Source organism: Sorghum bicolor, chromosome 7 (assembly GCF_000003195.3).
Source record: "Sorghum bicolor cultivar BTx623 chromosome 7, Sorghum_bicolor_NCBIv3, whole genome shotgun sequence".
In the NCBI taxonomy this organism is placed as follows: domain Eukaryota; kingdom Viridiplantae; phylum Streptophyta; class Magnoliopsida; order Poales; family Poaceae; genus Sorghum; species Sorghum bicolor.
Genome location: NC_012876.2, coordinates 60,374,036 through 60,391,331, shown reverse-complemented (window position 1 = coordinate 60,391,331; position 17,296 = coordinate 60,374,036). Strand labels below are relative to the sequence as shown.

The 17,296-nt window shown below is 44.5% G+C and overlaps 4 protein-coding genes across 4 annotated transcripts; 2 read left to right on the top strand and 2 right to left on the bottom strand.

The window, feature by feature from the left end:
* LOC8057982 (probable calcium-binding protein CML48) lies at positions 632 to 3,621 on the bottom strand. Its single transcript, XM_002444548.2, has 5 exons — positions 2,643 to 3,621; positions 2,014 to 2,060; positions 1,205 to 1,380; positions 1,085 to 1,103; positions 632 to 980 (listed from the first exon to the last, which is right to left on the bottom strand). Exons 1-5 carry the CDS (start codon positions 3,106 to 3,108, stop codon positions 876 to 878), a joined length of 813 nt encoding a protein of 270 aa, XP_002444593.1. The 5' UTR covers positions 3,109 to 3,621; the 3' UTR covers positions 632 to 875.
* LOC8057981 lies at positions 6,683 to 9,604 on the top strand. Its single transcript, XM_002445637.2, has 12 exons — positions 6,683 to 7,134; positions 7,249 to 7,313; positions 7,438 to 7,516; positions 7,686 to 7,704; positions 7,803 to 7,922; positions 8,221 to 8,290; positions 8,378 to 8,421; positions 8,643 to 8,684; positions 8,777 to 8,836; positions 8,948 to 9,015; positions 9,173 to 9,230; positions 9,328 to 9,604. Exons 1-12 carry the CDS (start codon positions 6,812 to 6,814, stop codon positions 9,427 to 9,429), a joined length of 1,050 nt encoding a protein of 349 aa, XP_002445682.1. The 5' UTR covers positions 6,683 to 6,811; the 3' UTR covers positions 9,430 to 9,604.
* On the top strand, positions 9,798 to 10,687 carry LOC8057818. The gene has a single exon (XM_002445636.2). It carries the CDS (start codon positions 9,937 to 9,939, stop codon positions 10,507 to 10,509), a length of 573 nt encoding a protein of 190 aa, XP_002445681.1. The 5' UTR covers positions 9,798 to 9,936; the 3' UTR covers positions 10,510 to 10,687.
* Positions 10,626 to 17,255, bottom strand: LOC8057817 (kinesin-like protein KIN-5C). The gene is made up of 22 exons (XM_002444547.2): positions 17,087 to 17,255; positions 16,827 to 16,956; positions 16,120 to 16,278; positions 15,685 to 16,034; positions 15,465 to 15,603; positions 15,264 to 15,361; positions 15,028 to 15,184; positions 14,193 to 14,262; positions 14,033 to 14,109; positions 13,795 to 13,929; positions 13,607 to 13,718; positions 13,439 to 13,525; positions 13,181 to 13,356; positions 12,914 to 13,075; positions 12,700 to 12,807; positions 12,455 to 12,613; positions 12,297 to 12,380; positions 11,974 to 12,179; positions 11,778 to 11,879; positions 11,436 to 11,545; positions 11,192 to 11,343; positions 10,626 to 11,090 (listed from the first exon to the last, which is right to left on the bottom strand). Exons 1-22 carry the CDS (start codon positions 17,143 to 17,145, stop codon positions 10,893 to 10,895), a joined length of 3,030 nt encoding a protein of 1,009 aa, XP_002444592.1. The 5' UTR covers positions 17,146 to 17,255; the 3' UTR covers positions 10,626 to 10,892.

The following is a 17,296-nucleotide window of genomic DNA, read 5'->3' as shown; positions in this document are numbered from 1 at the left end:
ACACCGAAAATTGTCGAAGTCTGTGCCATGTACCATCCAGGTACTGAGAAGCCAGTGGGCCTGATGGGCTGTACAACAAGTGGGCTAGCCATGTCACCGTGTAGAGCAGTACAGAGAAGGCAGCAGGCACGAACAGGAGAGGATCGAACAAAAAAAGGAAGGACAAGCCCCCTTCTCTGTATTCGTCCAAGAGCACCCAATCTAATTTCCCTTATAGTTTTACAGATAAACTACGCAATTAGTTATTTTTTAATATATATTTAATGCTCTATGCATATGTCACAAAATTTAGTGTGATGGAGAATCTTGAAAAGTTTTTAAATTTTAGGTAAACAAGGCCTGATTCTTCCTAATTTGTACCCAATACTCTTGTACTTACGATTCATAGTGGAGGTTGGTAACAGTCTGATGCCAGAACTTTTGCAATGCCAGCCTCAAGTCTCAGTACAAACACACGAGTACAAAGACACCATGCTTGTTTGTGTTCCCCAACGGTGCCATCCAGGGTTTAATGATCAGGACGAACTTGCGTTATAATACTGACTGATGTCATACGGCTTGTTCAATAGGTCTGGACAGGCAAAGCACGGGCTTATCGTCCTTGAACGATTTCATAGTCCAAAACGATGTCAATTCCATGAAACTAACCCTCAAAGGTATTTAATTAATGTACAAAACGAACAAGGTATGCGTTACCAACAAGTCAATTTGCAAGATAAAGGGAGCACTGAACAACAAGACTCACTAGTTAACAGCCCCACCACCACTCTCCAAAATAAAAAACAAAGAAGAAAATCCATTTGCACAAACTAGGGGAAAACACTCCTACTAGAATCATGACTGATGACTATGAAGTTACAAAACTACAGCACAAGCTAAGGGACGATGAAGGGGATGACCATGGACAAGAATCCATCGTATGTAAGAGTGGCCGAGCCGGTGTAGCGGGTGTCCTTCTCCTTGAATTTCTCAGTTAAACCCTGCACACAACAAGCACGTAAAATGAATATATATCAGTAATTACAACTTGAAATCCTTGATTCACTCCATAGGCTGTAGTATCCAAGCAACAAAACTAACATACCTTGACAATCATCCCACATCTACAAAGAGCAGAAAGATATACCAAAGTCAGGTCACACGCGCTCAGCCACCGAAACGTGGATAAGAATAGAAAGGTTATTTTTTACAACAGATTACTTACTCCACAAAGTTGTCAAAATCTAGGGCGCCATTGCTAGGCACACCATTGTTGTAATTCGCTATAAGAAGCTCGATGACAGAAGGTGGAACAGCATATCCAAGGCTACGAAGAGCTTCGGTCAACTCACGGGAGTCAATTTTCCCACTCCGGTCCCTATCGTATCTGTCGAAAATTCCCTAGATGGTGCCATGGAGAAAATTAATAAGGAGATCACCAATTCTGAATCACAGCATGTATATAGATGATACTCCAAATTCCAAAATAAATAAGTCAACAGCAATAATACTGTATCGCCTTTTGACTTCTTTCATCATTACACTACACATGATTTGAGCGCCAGCTGCACCATACACAGAAACATGGCCTCCACTCCAATCATGCATAAGATTCTTGTATAATCAAAGACAAGTTGATAGCCATTGGTACTTTTTGTATACATCATTTGTTATTGTGTGACTAGGCCCTGTTTGGTTCGCGCTGTTTTTTTAACACCTATCTTATCGGATGTTTGGACACATGTATGGAGTACTAAATATAGACTACTTATACGAAACTAAAAACACAACTAGAGAATAATTTGTGAAACGATTCTTTTAAGCCTAATTAGTCCATGATTGGAGCTATAGTTACAAATGTGCTACGGTACCTGTTAGACTTTAGCACTTCCAACCAAACACCCCCTTAGATGTAAAAACAGCGTTATGCATCACAAATTGGACTAGTGGTACAATGAGAATGTAGCAATTGCGCATTGTGTTTGTAATTGTAGTTGTAGTTGTAACTGAACTGAGAAATCGTGCAATACTCACCCGCCATTGCCCAAGGCAATTCCAGAGCGATACGAACTGTGTTGGCCCTGCAACGTGGAAGCAGCATGGAGTCAGTAGCTTGTAGTATATACCATTCTGACAAGCAAAATGTTATAGCTGCTTTGAAGAAAATAAACAAATGCAACAGAAAGAGATGAGATGAATGTTATACTACAGTTGCTAACTGGCACAGGCGCAGAAGGATGGTAATCAGAAGCATTACAGAAACAGAAAGAACAATCCCCCTAAAATAGGCAGGATGGCGTGCAGCACCAACTGCTACTTTGTCTGCATCACTGAGCATTCATATGATCTGAAGCAGCAGCAATACAAGAAACTAGCACCTTGCGCTTTCAGGTTTGAGCACAAAATAGTCTTACAATCTTTATACCCAAAAATTGAAGCTGCACGCTGAAGAGAACGATCAGAAATGAAACAATTCAACTAGCACTGCGCAATCAGAAGACATGATGATGGGTGGCAGGCAGACACTGTTGGGAATCTGAACCTTTATATTATTATCCCCTAGTTAGTATGGTAGCGGGCATCAGAGTTTGCAGAGGCGAATGAAATCCTTGATGCAACATGCAAGAAGAAAGAGAGGAGGAGGTCCGGGCGTTATTAGTTACCCATCCGTGAGGGCGTGGAGGAGGAGGAGGAGGCGTCGTTGAAGAGGAACATGAGGAGGCGGACGGTGCGGATGCTGAAGCGGTGGTAGGCGGAGGAGAGCGCCCCCTGCAGCTCCCGCTCGTCGATGGCGCCGCTGCAGTCCCGGTCTGCGGAGCGGAAGGCGCGCTCGACCTCCGGGTGCGTCCCCGGCGGGAACGCCACGGGGACGAAGCCCGAGCCGTAGCCGTAGCCGGAGCCGAATCCGCTCGCCGCCGCCTGCGCGGGCGGCGGAGGGTAGGCGGCCGCGGGCGGGGGCGGGTACCCGCCGTAGGAGAAGGAGGAAGAGGAGGAGGGCGGGGCGGCGGAGGTGGTGGTGGTGGTGGTGGGCATGTGCGGCGCCGGCGGGGCTGACGGCGGTGGCCCTTGGCCGTACCCACCGCCGCCGCCGTAGCTGTAGCTGTGGCCGTAGCGGTTGTAGTCGGCCATGGTACGGGAGCGGGGGAGGGGGAGAGGCGAGGTGGCGTGGCGGCTGGCGACTTGCTTCGTCGTTCTTGCGCTGGCCTGTCGTGGGCTGGTTGGTGGTGGCCTGGTGGGTGGGACGGATGCCGAGCAACAGAAAAACAAAAAAAAAAAAATGGGGCTCTGCTGGTGCAGGAATGGAGGAGGAATTCAGAAGCAGAAGATGCTGCTCATGCGATGTGATGGAGTATATATGAATGTTGGCGCGATCGATTTTCTTCTCCGTGTTGTTGGTCATGCCAATCTCATGCAACTACTGCACGGGGCGCACGCGTCGCCATGGAAGAAGCGGCGTGGAGTTTTTTTTGTGAGCCGAGACTAGTTGAAGACGAACCGCGCGAGCGAGAGGAGCAACGACGAGGAAGAGGGGAAGAAAACACTCGGTTGAGTAGAGCAGGGGCGTGCGTGAGCGACTTGGCTAAGGAACCGCCCATCCCTCCTCCGTACCCGATATTATCGACGGGGATCTTCCACGCCGCGTCGAAGCGAGCGTACGGGCTACGCGGCTGCTGCGCCTGCGACTGCGAGCGAACAAACGAGTGCGCCGCGCCGCCGCCGTCGTCATCAACCTCCATCCACCAACAGCAGGCGCAACTACACGTACGTAGAGTAGAAAGGCTCTTGCTTTCCCGCGGCGGCCCATATCCGATCCCTCCACAGTCCACACGTTTGATACGGCCGCCTTTTCATTTTTCCTATGCTCAACTACTGTAGATCCGATCACATACTACGCAGGCACCGGATCGGACTAAAATATATATATATATATATATATGGGGTCAAAAGTTTTGATCCAGCTTTTGATCCGACACACTAGCTAGCGAGTGGGATCAGTTTGACTTCGCTTTTTTTAAAAAAAAATTATGTGGCTACTTTTCTTACAGCAAAGTTCTTAGAGATAATTTTTGAGCGACAGTAAATGTGTTGACAATGAGGATTATTTTGGTTTGTTTTGGTAGGAGAAGGAGAGCGTTGATCGATTGTCATTGTATGCCTTTGTTTGCATGTGGTCGAATTTGCATCGATTCATATCCACATGCTTTGGGGGTGTAGTAGGGGTGTTGAGTTGGATTAGAGTAGACTGGAACTTAAATTAAATTTCATCTCTACACATATGAATTAACATGAATCTGACAACATCCAAACAAAAGGATAGTGTGTAGTTGCTAAACAACTATGTTAAGTGGTTTCTCAGATTGTATATTTTGACGTTGGTTGTAACTTTGAATAAGTTGGCAATTGTTGCATTGGTTGAGTGAGAAGAAATTTGATGTGCTCAACATTATCAGTGCTTCTACCCTGCGGGGGTATTTGAAAACTAAGGTCTTTGCTTTCAGAATCTACTAGTCTGAAAGAGCTTGAAGAAGTTTTTTTTTTTTTTTAGTTTTGGCAGCGTAGAGAACTTAATGACTGTTTTGTTACCCCTAGTGAAAACTTAAACTCAGATTGTGGGATGGTATCCCCATCCAATGTTGTAACATACTATAACAGTCTTAGTTTTTTTGCAAAGACTAAGGCCTTGTTTAGTTCCAAAAAATTTTGCAAAATAGGAATAGTAGCACTTTCGTTTGTATTTGACAAATATTGTCCAATTATGAACTAACTAGGCTCGAAAGATTTGTCTCGTCAAATCCGACCAAACTGTGCAATTAGTTTTTATTTTCATCTATATTTAATACTCTATGCATACGTCTAAAGATTCGATGTGACAGGGAATCTAAAAAATTTTATAAAATTTTTGGGGAACTAAACAAGGCCTAAAGAAGGTTAAAACGGCAGCGCCCTAGGGTAGTTTAGGTAAGGTTACAATTAAGAATTCAATGTGAGGTTAATTGGAAGACGGAGCTTTTGAAGAGGTTGTCAAACGGCGTTCTAGATGGATATTGAGCGGATGGCGAGACATCAGGACTCAGGACTCAGGAGTGTAGCACTCCTAAAGTTGACAACTTATACCCTTGGGTACAAGGGGATTTTTAGTGCATAATATGCATACTCGTCAGCTTGCAAATAATGTATTCATCCCACTCTATTCTGTCCAAGTTAATAACCCTGGTAAAAAGAAACGCCCTGAACCCTATCATTTGGTGACACTGCTCGACTAAATTATGCCTTTGCCCATTTAAACACCGTATAAAAGTGACCATTTATTCTATTTAATTTGGCATCTAGCTTGTTTAGCCTAAATAACTATTAAATGGTAGGTGATCATTGTTTATTGTTTAGCTTTAGAAAAAAAAGTTTTGTCCTCCCGTGGCAGCGATGGATTAGCATCAAGCTTGTTGTGGGGCGTTGCCTCGGCTGAGGGTCTTTCATCGGTGCTTTTGCTCCGTTCTTGGGATGGACTTTCTTTTGCAGCTTATATAGTTCTTTGTGGCATTTCTCGCTGATGCGTCTTCGAGGATGGTTATGGAGGTTGTCCCCTTCTGTTTGCTATTTCTTGTGAGAAGATGATGGAGAGTTCTGTGTTGAAGCGTTGCTGGTCATGAAGAAGATGACACTATGTTTTTTTGCTTTTATGTTAAGGGTACCGTGATAATGAGTAGTGTACTCCTTTGTATCGTCATTTTCCTTACCTAGTGGAGGTAGATATTACTGTTGAAAAAACGATGCGGTGAACTTGTTTCTTATATACCATTGTTTAATTAACTTGTCTTTGTTTACATTAAATTTATACATCTATTCCCTTTGTCCCAAATTAAGTGTCGTCTTTTATTTTCGTGCCATACGTTTAACTTAATTTATAGAAAATATGTGTAATATTTGTATTTCTAAATAAATTTGTTAAAAAACTAGATTTAAAGATCTTTTTGAAAGAATCTTTGAATCTAGTTTTTAGCAAATTTATTTATAGATACAAATGTTACATATATTTTCTAAAATCGAGTCAAATTTGTAATACAAAAACCGAAAATGATACTTAATTTGGGACGGAGGGGTACATCTTTTAAGTTTAGCAGCCTAGGTCAGGACCAAAAAAATGTGCCTAACCGTCGTCCCACGATCTGCATCAGGCAACTAAAATAAAATCTGAAATATATCAGGCTGGAACATTTTTTTTTTCAGGTCTATGTTTCGCTACGTAGATCCTGTCCTGTAACTCCCAAGCGTTTCTGGATGCAGGGTCTTGTTTAGTTCCTGAAAAATTTTGCAAAATTTTTCAGATTTCTCGTCACATCGAATCTTTAGACGTATGCATGGAGTATTAAATATAAATAAAAATTAAAACTAATTGCACAGTTTAGTCGGAATTGACGAGACGAATCTTTTGAATCTAGTTAGTCTATAATTGAATAATATTTGTCAAATACAAACGAAATTGCTACTATTCCTATTTTGCAAAAAAATTTTGGAACTAAACAAGGCCCAGGTTGCAATGACCCATCGCCATCGGATATATTGGCATGTGCACGGTGAAGGTGGCGAGGGCCTCGGTGCCAACTGCCAAAAGATTCATGTTGCCATCTGCTCGTGGGCCCTCTTAGGTTACCCCACATGTCAGCCAGTGGCTACTCTATGTATTACCGTTGGCGACCGGGCCCATCCACTCCACTGGCACAAGCCAGAAGCCACACCAATCGCTTCGTCCCCGCGTCTCGCCCGGCCGCGTAGGCGCCACAGAAACTCCCACGCCACCCACGCCGTCCGTCGCCGTCGCCGTCGAGTCCAATCCATGGCTCCACCCGCGGCCCCGACCGCGCTGCACCACCGCACGCCCCTCCTCCTCCCCCGCCGCGCCACCGCCGCCCCGGGTGCCACCGCCACCGCCACCGCGCGCGCCGCCAGAGCCGCTTCTCTAGCCGTCGTCAGGGCCCAGCCGGACACCACCGCCGCGACCTCCGCCCCCGAGCCGCCGACGCCGGAGTTCAAGCCGCCGCCGGGGTTCAAGGTGCCCGAGCCCAAGAGGTTCGAGGTCAAGCCCGGCCAGCAGAACAGCGTCCTCGGCGCCTCGCTCGCCATCCCGCTCCGCCTCGGCACCGGCGTCTTCGTCCTCGGGTACGCACCACGCCTTCTCTTACCATACGCGCGTCTACCTTGTCCTACGGGCTAGTGGGATACAGCCTATATCTGCCTATGCCTGCTTACCTGCACGTGTCACTTCAATTGCAGGTACTCGCCATCACTTGTTTCTCCGTCAGAGATACCATCAGATCAATATGCACTGGAATTCGGAGGTGAATTTATTCACATTTCTTTCATTTTCAGCTATTACTCCTACTAAATCATGGAAATCACAAAGAATTGCACAATACGACGAAGTTTGTGAAAATCACTGCAAACATTTGTTTCTTGTTGTAGCTTGGAAGGTGAAGGAGGAATCAAAAATAGGACAGTGCAAACGACCGGAAAAGCCTATCGAGATATATGAATTTGAAGGGTACATCCTCTCTCGCCTCTGCCTCCTGTAGTCCTGTTTATCTCCTACTTTTGGCTCCCCAATAAAAATTGTACCTACTTTTGTTGTACCAGCCCCTATTATTTGTGCTCAATGATCATGCTGACTTATTCCTTTTCTTCATTGTTGGTGTATTCTTCCGAATCTTCAGTTGTCCATTTTGTCGAAAGGTGACTATTCCTGATCTACTGCAACTGCATTTTGCAGCTGTAATTCTTCATGCACATAAACAATTTTAGTATTTGTATTTGCGATGAAAAAATTTCAGGTCAGAGAGATGGTATCAGTTTTGGACCTAGACGTATTGTTTTACCCCTGTCCTCAAAAAGGCCCAACATTCCGACCTAAAGTCCTCGAGATGGGTGGAAAGAAACAGTTTCCTTACATGGTATGCAACCATCCTACATAAGTTCTGATATTTTATTGTGCGTTATCACTTAAGTTCATATTCGATTGCTAGTGTGCCCACATTCACATCTGTGAAATATGGTGCACGAATTATATTTGATAAATGAACTTCTGATCACCATTGAGTATAGATTTGTGACTCCCTGGCAAGATGGATTTTTATCAAATTGGTCTAATGTGCTACTTTGGTGTGTGTCATAATTTTTCATTGGGGGAAAATATGGTGTTCATCTGTCAATTCTGAACTCCAAAGGAATAAGTTATACCGACTGTTGCAGGTGGATCCAAACACAGGGGTCGCCATGTATGAATCAGATGACATCATAAAATACCTAGCTGACACATACGGTGTGTATTCAACATATCTCCCTTTTACCTTTGCCCTTCAGGGTTGTTCCTATTAGTCGCCTCCCTCACTTGTGCTTGTTTTTTCAGGCGATGGAACTGTTCCAATTATGCTATCACTTGGTCTGTTAACAGTAAGTAACTAGGTACCACTAATCGAAAAGTATATGATACTAAGTACCCCAACTATCCAAGACGAAATGGCATGGTTTAATTTAGTACCCAATTATCTAGGAATATATGTGATATGTTTACACAAGCTTTCTGTATTTTTGCCTATCCGATGAGTATAATGGTTTATTTTCTGCCAAGGATCAGTATGCAGTTTCGATAACTTTCACCCTTTGTTTTGTAGACAATCACAGCAGGGCTTGCTACTCTTGGTCGTTTTGGAAAGGTACAATGTGAAAAAACAATATAACCAAGTTCATTGCATGTTTTCCCCTGAGTGTTTGCTCAGAAACATGGGCATTGCGTCATTGTTTACAGGGAAATTCCTATACTGCTTCAAAAGTTCCACCACAGCCAATAGAGATATGGGCATATGAGGTCTGAATCCTAACACATGAGCTTTCTTTATAGTATACAGATCATGGTTGTGATCTATTTCAGTTTAGTGCCAGTTCTGGATTCTGAATGGCTGATGATCTATTTTTTCAGGGATCTCCCTTCTGTAGATTAGTACGAGAGACGCTTGTTGAGTTGGAATTGCCACATCTGCTGCACAGGTATCCAAAATACTTTAAAACCACAAGTCAATGAATGGCATCATAACAGCAGCTGTTGCTAAGCTTTCACTTTAGTAGAATTACACATTAGTTCAATTCTTCTGGGCTGAGATATGTGCTGTGCAAGAGCGTTAGTAACCAGAGAATATTCCTGCAGCTGCGCACGTGGCAGCCCCAAACGACAAGAATTCTTGAAGAAAAAGGGAGTTTTCCAGGTATGAGGCCTTGCTATTGATGCCATTGACGCTGAACATTCTTGATTTGCCTGCCTAGTATGTGACATCATATATGTATGTATTACTGTGCTGGCAGGCGCCTTACATTGAAGATCCGAACACCGGAGTCCAGATGTTCGAAAGCGCTGAAATCATAGACTACCTGAAGGCAACATATGCCCTGTACCCAAGCTCATAGTGGCATATCTCAAATATGAAATGCCCATTTGTAATGTTGTGTAGAGCGTGTAAATTCAATTCTTTCCAGTAAAGGAAAAGAAATAGCAAACCATATATTCTGTATGATGCACAGCCGATTTTATCTACGCTGGTCTGAACTTCGAAGTTACTGCAAATTCCGTTCTTCTGGTTAATCTAGTGAGTTCCCTTGTGCGCAATGCTGGAGTAGTTCGGATCTAAGAACAGTGGTGTACTGAACTACTGATGCTGATTGTACGGAGTAGACGCGATTGGACTGTTCCCTTGTAATTCGGATCTTGAAAAAACCGTCATTAGTGATTGGCCATCTCTTGGAAGTTGGACTCGGAGAGAGGCAAATCAAACTGTTGGTTCACGAATCAACGTCAACTGTCAAGTGTGGACGGATCAGGTCGCCGTCACCAAAGCCGCCTACACACACACACAACAGAAGGAGGCCTCCACCTCCTCCAGGCTTCCCAACAAGGAGCCACCGGCCACCTTCGTCATGGGCAGCGCGTCGCCGCCTTCGTCGCGCCGGCGGTGGAGCTGGGGCTCGGCGCTGGCCGGCGCGGCGACGACGGCCGCCGCCACGGCGCTGGTGCTGTGCCGGCCGCGGGACCCTCGGTTCGAGCTCATCTCCATCAGCCTGTCCGCCTTCCACTTCCGCGCGCCGGCGGCGCTGGACATCGGCCTCACCCTCACCGTGCACGCCACCAACCCCAACGTCGTGCCGGTCCGCTACGGGGCCTCCACCGTCTCCATCCTCTACGGCGGCGCGCACCTCGGCACCGCCCGCCTCGACGCCGGCGAGCAGCCCGCCACCTCGTGCCGCCTGCTCCACCTCCCGGCGCGCCTCGACGGCGTCGAGCTCGCGCACCGCGCCCGCGCCATCCTCTCCGACGTCGCCCGCCGCCACATGGAGCTCGACGCCGCCGTCGAGATCGCCGGCGAGGCCGCGGTGCTGCTCTGGTCACGCCCCTTCTCCGTCCGCATCGACAGCCACATCACCGTCGACCCCGTCTTCCTGGAAGTGGTCGAGCAGGAGAACCGCTCCGAGATGCAGCTCTATCTCGCCTGAATTTTTACCAACTAGTGTAGATGGATGATGGTGCCCAAAACTCATCTCTAGTCTTGTCAAAAACCCTATCGCTTATTTTGTAATTTGTGCAATGCTCAAAAGTCAAAACCTTATCATTTGTCTGCACAATGCAACGCAACATTCAGATTCCAATGCAATTCAAGCTAAATTTCACAAATTTCTGATGCTCTACAATCAGTATCGCACAACACAAAATGTTACAAACGATTGATTGGGAACAAAAGGGAAATGCACTGGGGGAGAGCCAAGGCAGCTCACCCCCCACCACAGTTAACCTAGCACAAGTGCACAACACGGACAAAAAAAGCCGGCGAATTGATGCCCTACTAATAAATTACACTGCACACGGGGATGTAAATGTCTCAGTTGATTGTCGCAAGCGGCAAGCGAGGAATCTGAGTTAACTTGGACTCTTTGCCCGATTCAGATTCATAAGGATGGTTCTCACGGAACTCATTCATCAAGGTCTCCATGGGCATGGCTCGCAGCGACTCAATCGAGCCTTTGCTTGGCACATTCGGCTCAGACCTCACCGGAGTTTCACCACTCGGTTCGTAGTCCTGAAAGAAAAACATTTGCAGAGTTTAGTTTCAATTGTTCATTCATTGTCAACTCAGGCAAGCACTTTAGTTTCAGGCTTTCAGCAGATTTTCAGTCTCACCTTGTAACTGGTTTGGAAAGCCTTGTCGGCGTGCATGTTGATACCGGCAGCCTGGCTGGAGTGGCTCTCTTGCAGCTTCTGTAGCTCCGCGAAGTGAGCCTCCACCGTTGAGACCACTCTTGAACTCGAATTTCGTGCCTCTTCCAACAGATCTGAAGCAAATTAATGTATCAAGATGCCCAAATCAGGAAGGGAACTCTATAAGCGCTGGCTAAGATGAACAAATTGAGTGCCAAGAAAGTACTTTCGATGCCCTGGGCTATGTCATTGCTGTTATTGGAGGCGTCTTCTTCAGCCACAGCTCGAGAAGATGCAATCTCCACTTCATGTTGCTCATTGTTCTCAATCGCAGTCCTGAAAAATACAACCAAGCTACATTAACGGCCAATACATAGTTTTGGAAACAAAGGTGCTGACTCGAATGCTCAGGCACTGCAACTGCCCCTTGGCTGCTTATTTGCTGTCACTCAAATTATAAGAAGTTTTCACTAAAATTATGCACGGGCATGCAAATTGTCACCAAAGTAGACCCTCTAAGAGAGTGCCAAATGAATTTATTGAGATGCAATAGAACTAATCAACTTGCCTGAGGAGTGCTTCAACTTCAGCAACTTGTTTTCTGCTGAGATCGTTAACAGCAGCATGTGACGTCTTCCATTGCTGAACAGCGGAGTCAACAGTGCATGCGCTGGATAAGTCAAGCACAAATGATTACTCATGAAATCCAAGTTCAACGGATAAGTGGACGAACAAAAAATAATCATATGCAACCGTTGACATACCACTCTTGCAGCATGGTTTCCATGCGACAATGCTTAGCTGCAGAGAAGCTGGAGCCAGCTTTGCAGTCATTCTCAGCCTGCTCTGCAAATGTTTCCCACTTCCTCTTAGCATCTTTTGTGACAAACTCCATGGCCGATGTGTGTTCATCCAAAAATGCCTTGTTTCCACGAGCAGAATCACCCAGAGAACTCAATCTAACACCCACCTGATAGAAAATGCATGTCAGGATCGTGTACTTGTGGCCCTATATGGTAGGCCCCAAGCTTTTGCTACAGACATGAAATAAACGGATGCAAGAATAATGTCATGGGCATGCACGCACCAACTCTCTTTGTCGAGTAATATGTTTAGACACTAAACTGCTGATGTCCGCTAGAAGCTTCTGCTCCTCTGATTTTGATTGCTCCTGCACAAGAAGATGGTATTAGATACACACCTACCAAACTTTGCAGCAAACAAAAAGAGGGCTAAGGGGCTCACCTCATAAGCCATCTGAAAATCTTCAATGCTTTTCATTTGAGCTTCATGAGTATTATTTGAGTGGCTCTGTAACTTGGATGTTTCCTCAACATACTTGTCAAATAGCCCAATAATATAAGTGGACATTTCTTTTGACCTGTCCAAGCTTATTCGGAAACTCTACAAGACCATGAATTAACTCCAATTAAGAGATGGCATGTTAAAAATCTAGATGAAGAGAGAAATCATCAGAGATTGTGACTGACCTCCCTTAATTCTTGAGTGAAGTGTGTCATCTCGCTTCGGTGGGTGGTTAACAATTTATGAATGTCATTAAATATATTCTGTGCCTCTCCCTCAACACATGATAGTAGCTGTGAGAAAAGGTATTTCCATGAACATAAATAGAACAACAGTTAGGATCAAGAACTTGACAGAAGTAGATTTTTATTAAGCTACACAAGCAGCCAAGTTACTTACCTGGTCAAGACTACAGCAGCTTGCAGCAGACAGTGATGATATATCTTCTAGTGTGGCATTTGCACTTGCTTTATGTAGGAGGACAACATTTTGGAAAGCTTCCATATGCGACATGTACAATGATTTTGAAGCCAAAATCTTCTTTTTCAGCTCAGAAGTAGCCTTCAAATGTTCAAACAAAAATAGTGAGCATACAATATGAAGTCACTGAGTGAGGTAATTCAGTCCAGAATTAGGTATGCCAATTAATGGTTCGGTAATAGTTACCTTGTCATGGGACTCAACACAAGATTGGCATAAATCCTCCACAGACTTTAGGTGCCTATTTTGTTGATCTATGGATGCATTGAGTGTATTCGAAAGAATATCCAACTTCGAAGCAAGGTCAGTTTGGAATGTATTCACGACTGATCTATTTGTTGCACTTAGCTTGTCTCCCCTAGCTATCTCATCATGGTCAACAATATGTTAACACAAATGACAATCGTAATAAAGAAAGTAACAGAAATGCTCCAAGACACTTACCAATTTTTGAATACAGTGAAGTATTATCACGAGTATATTTTTCCAGATCTGATCTCAGCACACAAGCTTGGTGTGTTAAAGCATTTTCTGTAATAGAATTAGTTAAGTCACTATTAAAAATAGTAAAATAAATTGTTTCCTGGAATGGACAATGTGATTAAATGGTACCTGCTTTTTTCTGTTCTGAAATTATATAATCTTTCTCCTTTAGATCGTACTGTGCCTGCTTCAGATCTTCTTTTGTCGTAGAGAGTAGGTTGCTTGTGTGGTCCAGATGTTTCTATCACAGTAAACAGCTATAAGACTTATGGTTTAGATAACCATAAAGTAACCGGATTAAGAAACATGCAACTTACCTCTGTGACTTCAAGCTTTTTGCTCAAATCAGCAGAATGTTGAAGCTCAGAATCATACTTTTGTTGCAGATCACTAATTAGCTTCTGGTTTGCTTCCAAAGAAGCATTCATTTGTTCTATCTGATCAGCCATTGCCTTCATAGGGAAAGGTAAAAGAAAACAAGTTATTTCAGGATTGGAAAGAAAATGATTCCCCTTCAGATTGACTAACTTTAAAACATGTCATGCTAAACTCTACCTTTCGCTCATTTTCCTCCTGCTGATATCTGTCTTTGGGAATGTACACTCCAACTTTTTCTCGAGCAGCATAGACCTCTGGAGAGCAATCAAGTTTTGTGAGGGGGAACTAGTGTCACCATTCTGTTGAGATGAATTCATTATGTGCATTCACTACTGACCTGCCTTAAGTCGGTCAATTTCACCATAAAGATCTTTAATTAATGTTGATTTCATCATTTTCTGGTTTACCTGCAATAAATAAAGATACCAAAAAAAACTAATATCAGGTGTCAAACATGAATAAAATAGCAAGAGCATGCCCAAAAGTGAGTTTTGTGGTTATAGATCGTTCTAGAATAACAATGGCAAAGACTTATCCAGACTACTTCAGCGTCTCTTATAATTGAATATCTCAAACACCACAAACACATCAAGAACTAAATTGGTGTGTAATGCTGGATCAAATGAGATGGCGATAATGCAATAACAAATCATAGCACAGTTTTCACCAAGAGGGCCATCTAAATGCTTGCATCCCATAAAACAGCATAGGCAAAGCCATAACTGCTACTCTACTACAAAGTAAAAAAAAAAAGGGTTAGGCAGGTGGCTGCATAAGTGAATAAAGAGTGCAAATGAAAATATGTTTATTCATATTGCTATATACTCCCTTCCATTCCAAATTATATAATGTTGTCTTTTCTAGATATATAGCTTTTGCTATGAACTTAGATATGCACTATGTCTAGATAGTAGTAGATACATAATAAATGCAATGTATCTAGAAAAGTCAAAACATCTTATAATTTGGAGAGTGCATGCCATCTAGTAGGAACATTTCCATCTGTATCAAGTATCCAATCACAAACATTACAGCTGATATGTCTCCAAGTTTGTTTTGCCATTTGCCTTTTCGGTCATGGCTTGAAGAATAAGGATAACAAGAATTCCATTAGACTTACACAGAAATAATGAGTACAAAGGTTGTAAACTGAGAAAGTGAAGCCATATCACCTCAGGTCTGTTCTTAATGCTCTTTGCCCGGTGTGCATAATCCAAAGTACTCAAGGTTTCTTCAAGGCAATGCACGGAGGGTGAAACAGTAGCGATAATGCAAGTCTTTGTTCTTCCTCCTAATGAATCACGCAGCAATCTTGTGAGTTTGCTGTCCCTGAAAGATAGGAGAATTTTCAGCAAGGAAACAAACAGCAATTAGTGTATCTGCACCAACATGATCAACTGCTGCTTACCTGTAAGGAACATGTCCAAGGTGTTCTACCAATGCCGTAATCACACGGCCTAGAGTAAGCAAGCTTTTATTAATTTCACCAGCCTCCCTTGCACGGCCCTATAGTCAAGAGGAAGTGCCTTACTTTAGAATACAATACAATTGATGCCAAAAGATGAGAGTATTTAAAAGCAGCATTCAAGCTTGTTACATGATACAATACCTCCTTAGCCCCAGAACGAGAGATGTTCTCTGACCCAGCCAAGTCAACTAGATTTAACTTCCCGCATTTTATCAGCTCTTCTCCTTCAGGGGTTGCCTCTTTTATGTGAATAGTGATTGAGAATAGGGAGTGCGATCGACTATAAAATGTTAAAAGTGGTAATGAGCACTTAAAGTTTGTTGTAGCATTATAGTTCAGAACAAGACAGAGTGAGATTGACCTGGATTGCTTGTTAAGTAATGTCTCTGCAGTGCGGCGCTTTGCAGACCCCCTTTCTAATAGAGAGAATATTTCACTTGCATTCGTGACAATTTCTTCCTCAAGACCTCGAACAAGAACTCCACCCTTCCCATCCTCCATAAGAGGTAAGGTTTTCTTCTGTTTATCCTCAAATGTAGCCTTAGATATCTCTTCAGGTGCAAGAAGATCTGTAATTTCCTCATTGTACAGCTCAAGGAATGTGACCTTAACACTGTACTCAGTGTTCTGCCTCTCCAGGGTATCAAAGATCTGCTTCACTGCCCGAGGTATAACTCCAGCGTCTGCAGGTAATTGGCCCTTTGGTCCACTCTGCAAGCATTCGAGCACTAGCAGTAATCAGCAATTGAGACAACCAAGAAGCATAATACAGTCATAAAAAACAGCATAGACTTGCCTTGGCTCTCCTGCACTCTCCTTCCATGGTGTACGTTTTCCCAGTGCCTGTCTGCCCATACGCAAAAATGGTGCAATTGAATCCCTCTAAGACCTCATTTACAATAGGAATGATGGCCTGGTCATACAAGTCCTTCTGCTTTGCTGTTGGTCCAAAAACCTGCGAATGGAATGAGGGTACTTCATGTTACAGCTCTGCACCTGGCAGCCAAACCTGAATCAAAGTAGTAAAGCTTTGTGGTGCGGCGTGCACTAGCTTTTGATAGTAGCTTGCCCGTGATTGCCTCACGGTCTTGCACTAGCTTTTAGCACAGAGGACTTATACTAGCATAATTAAAACGTGAAGAACAGGTGTTTATCATGAGTGATCCAGATTTTTTGATATAGTCAAACGTGACTGTTTGAATTCACAAGCCAGGCGCTTCCACTGCAAATTGAACTTGTTCGGATGCAAGCAACAGCTCTAATTATTAAGCAACCCTAGATATCAAATGTCCCTAAAAGTCAATCAGGGGAACAAACACAAAAGAATACTGGCGGGGATTCGCTAAGCGTTCAGAAATTTTAAATTGGTCACACCGAAACAGAGCTATCCACAGCCTCATCGCAGTAAAACCAAATGCGACCCAACAAAGGAGTGGGGGAAGCGCATCCAGCCACTCAAACTCTCAGATCTCCGGGTCCGGAATGAGGTAGGAAGCAGCAGACCTTGTCGAATGTGAAGACCTTGTCGAACTGCTTCCCGGCGATAATCTGCGTGACGGCTACCTCCCGCTGGAAGTCGTTGCAGGTGATGACCTGCGGCGCGTTGCTCCGGAGCTCATCGTCGCTGAAGGGCCTGCGGAAGCAACCACGCGGGGGGATCAGAGGGCGGTGGATCTGGGGTTTGCGGGGGACGACACCGACGACGCGCACGCGCGCGCGCGCGGAGAGGGAGTGAGAACTCGGCGGCTGCCCATGCCACGTACCTGCAGCGGAGGAGGACCTGCACGTTCACCGCCTTCTCCTTGTCCTGCCGCGACGACATGGCGCACGCGGCGGCGAAGAGCAGCGGTGGCTGGGGGGAGATTTCAAAATGTCTGCGTCCAGAGGGGAGGAGCGGGGTGCGGGGTGGGGGGAGAGAGAGAATTCGAAATTTTGGGGTTGCCGCAGCAGCAAAGATGCGGTGCGGCGGATTT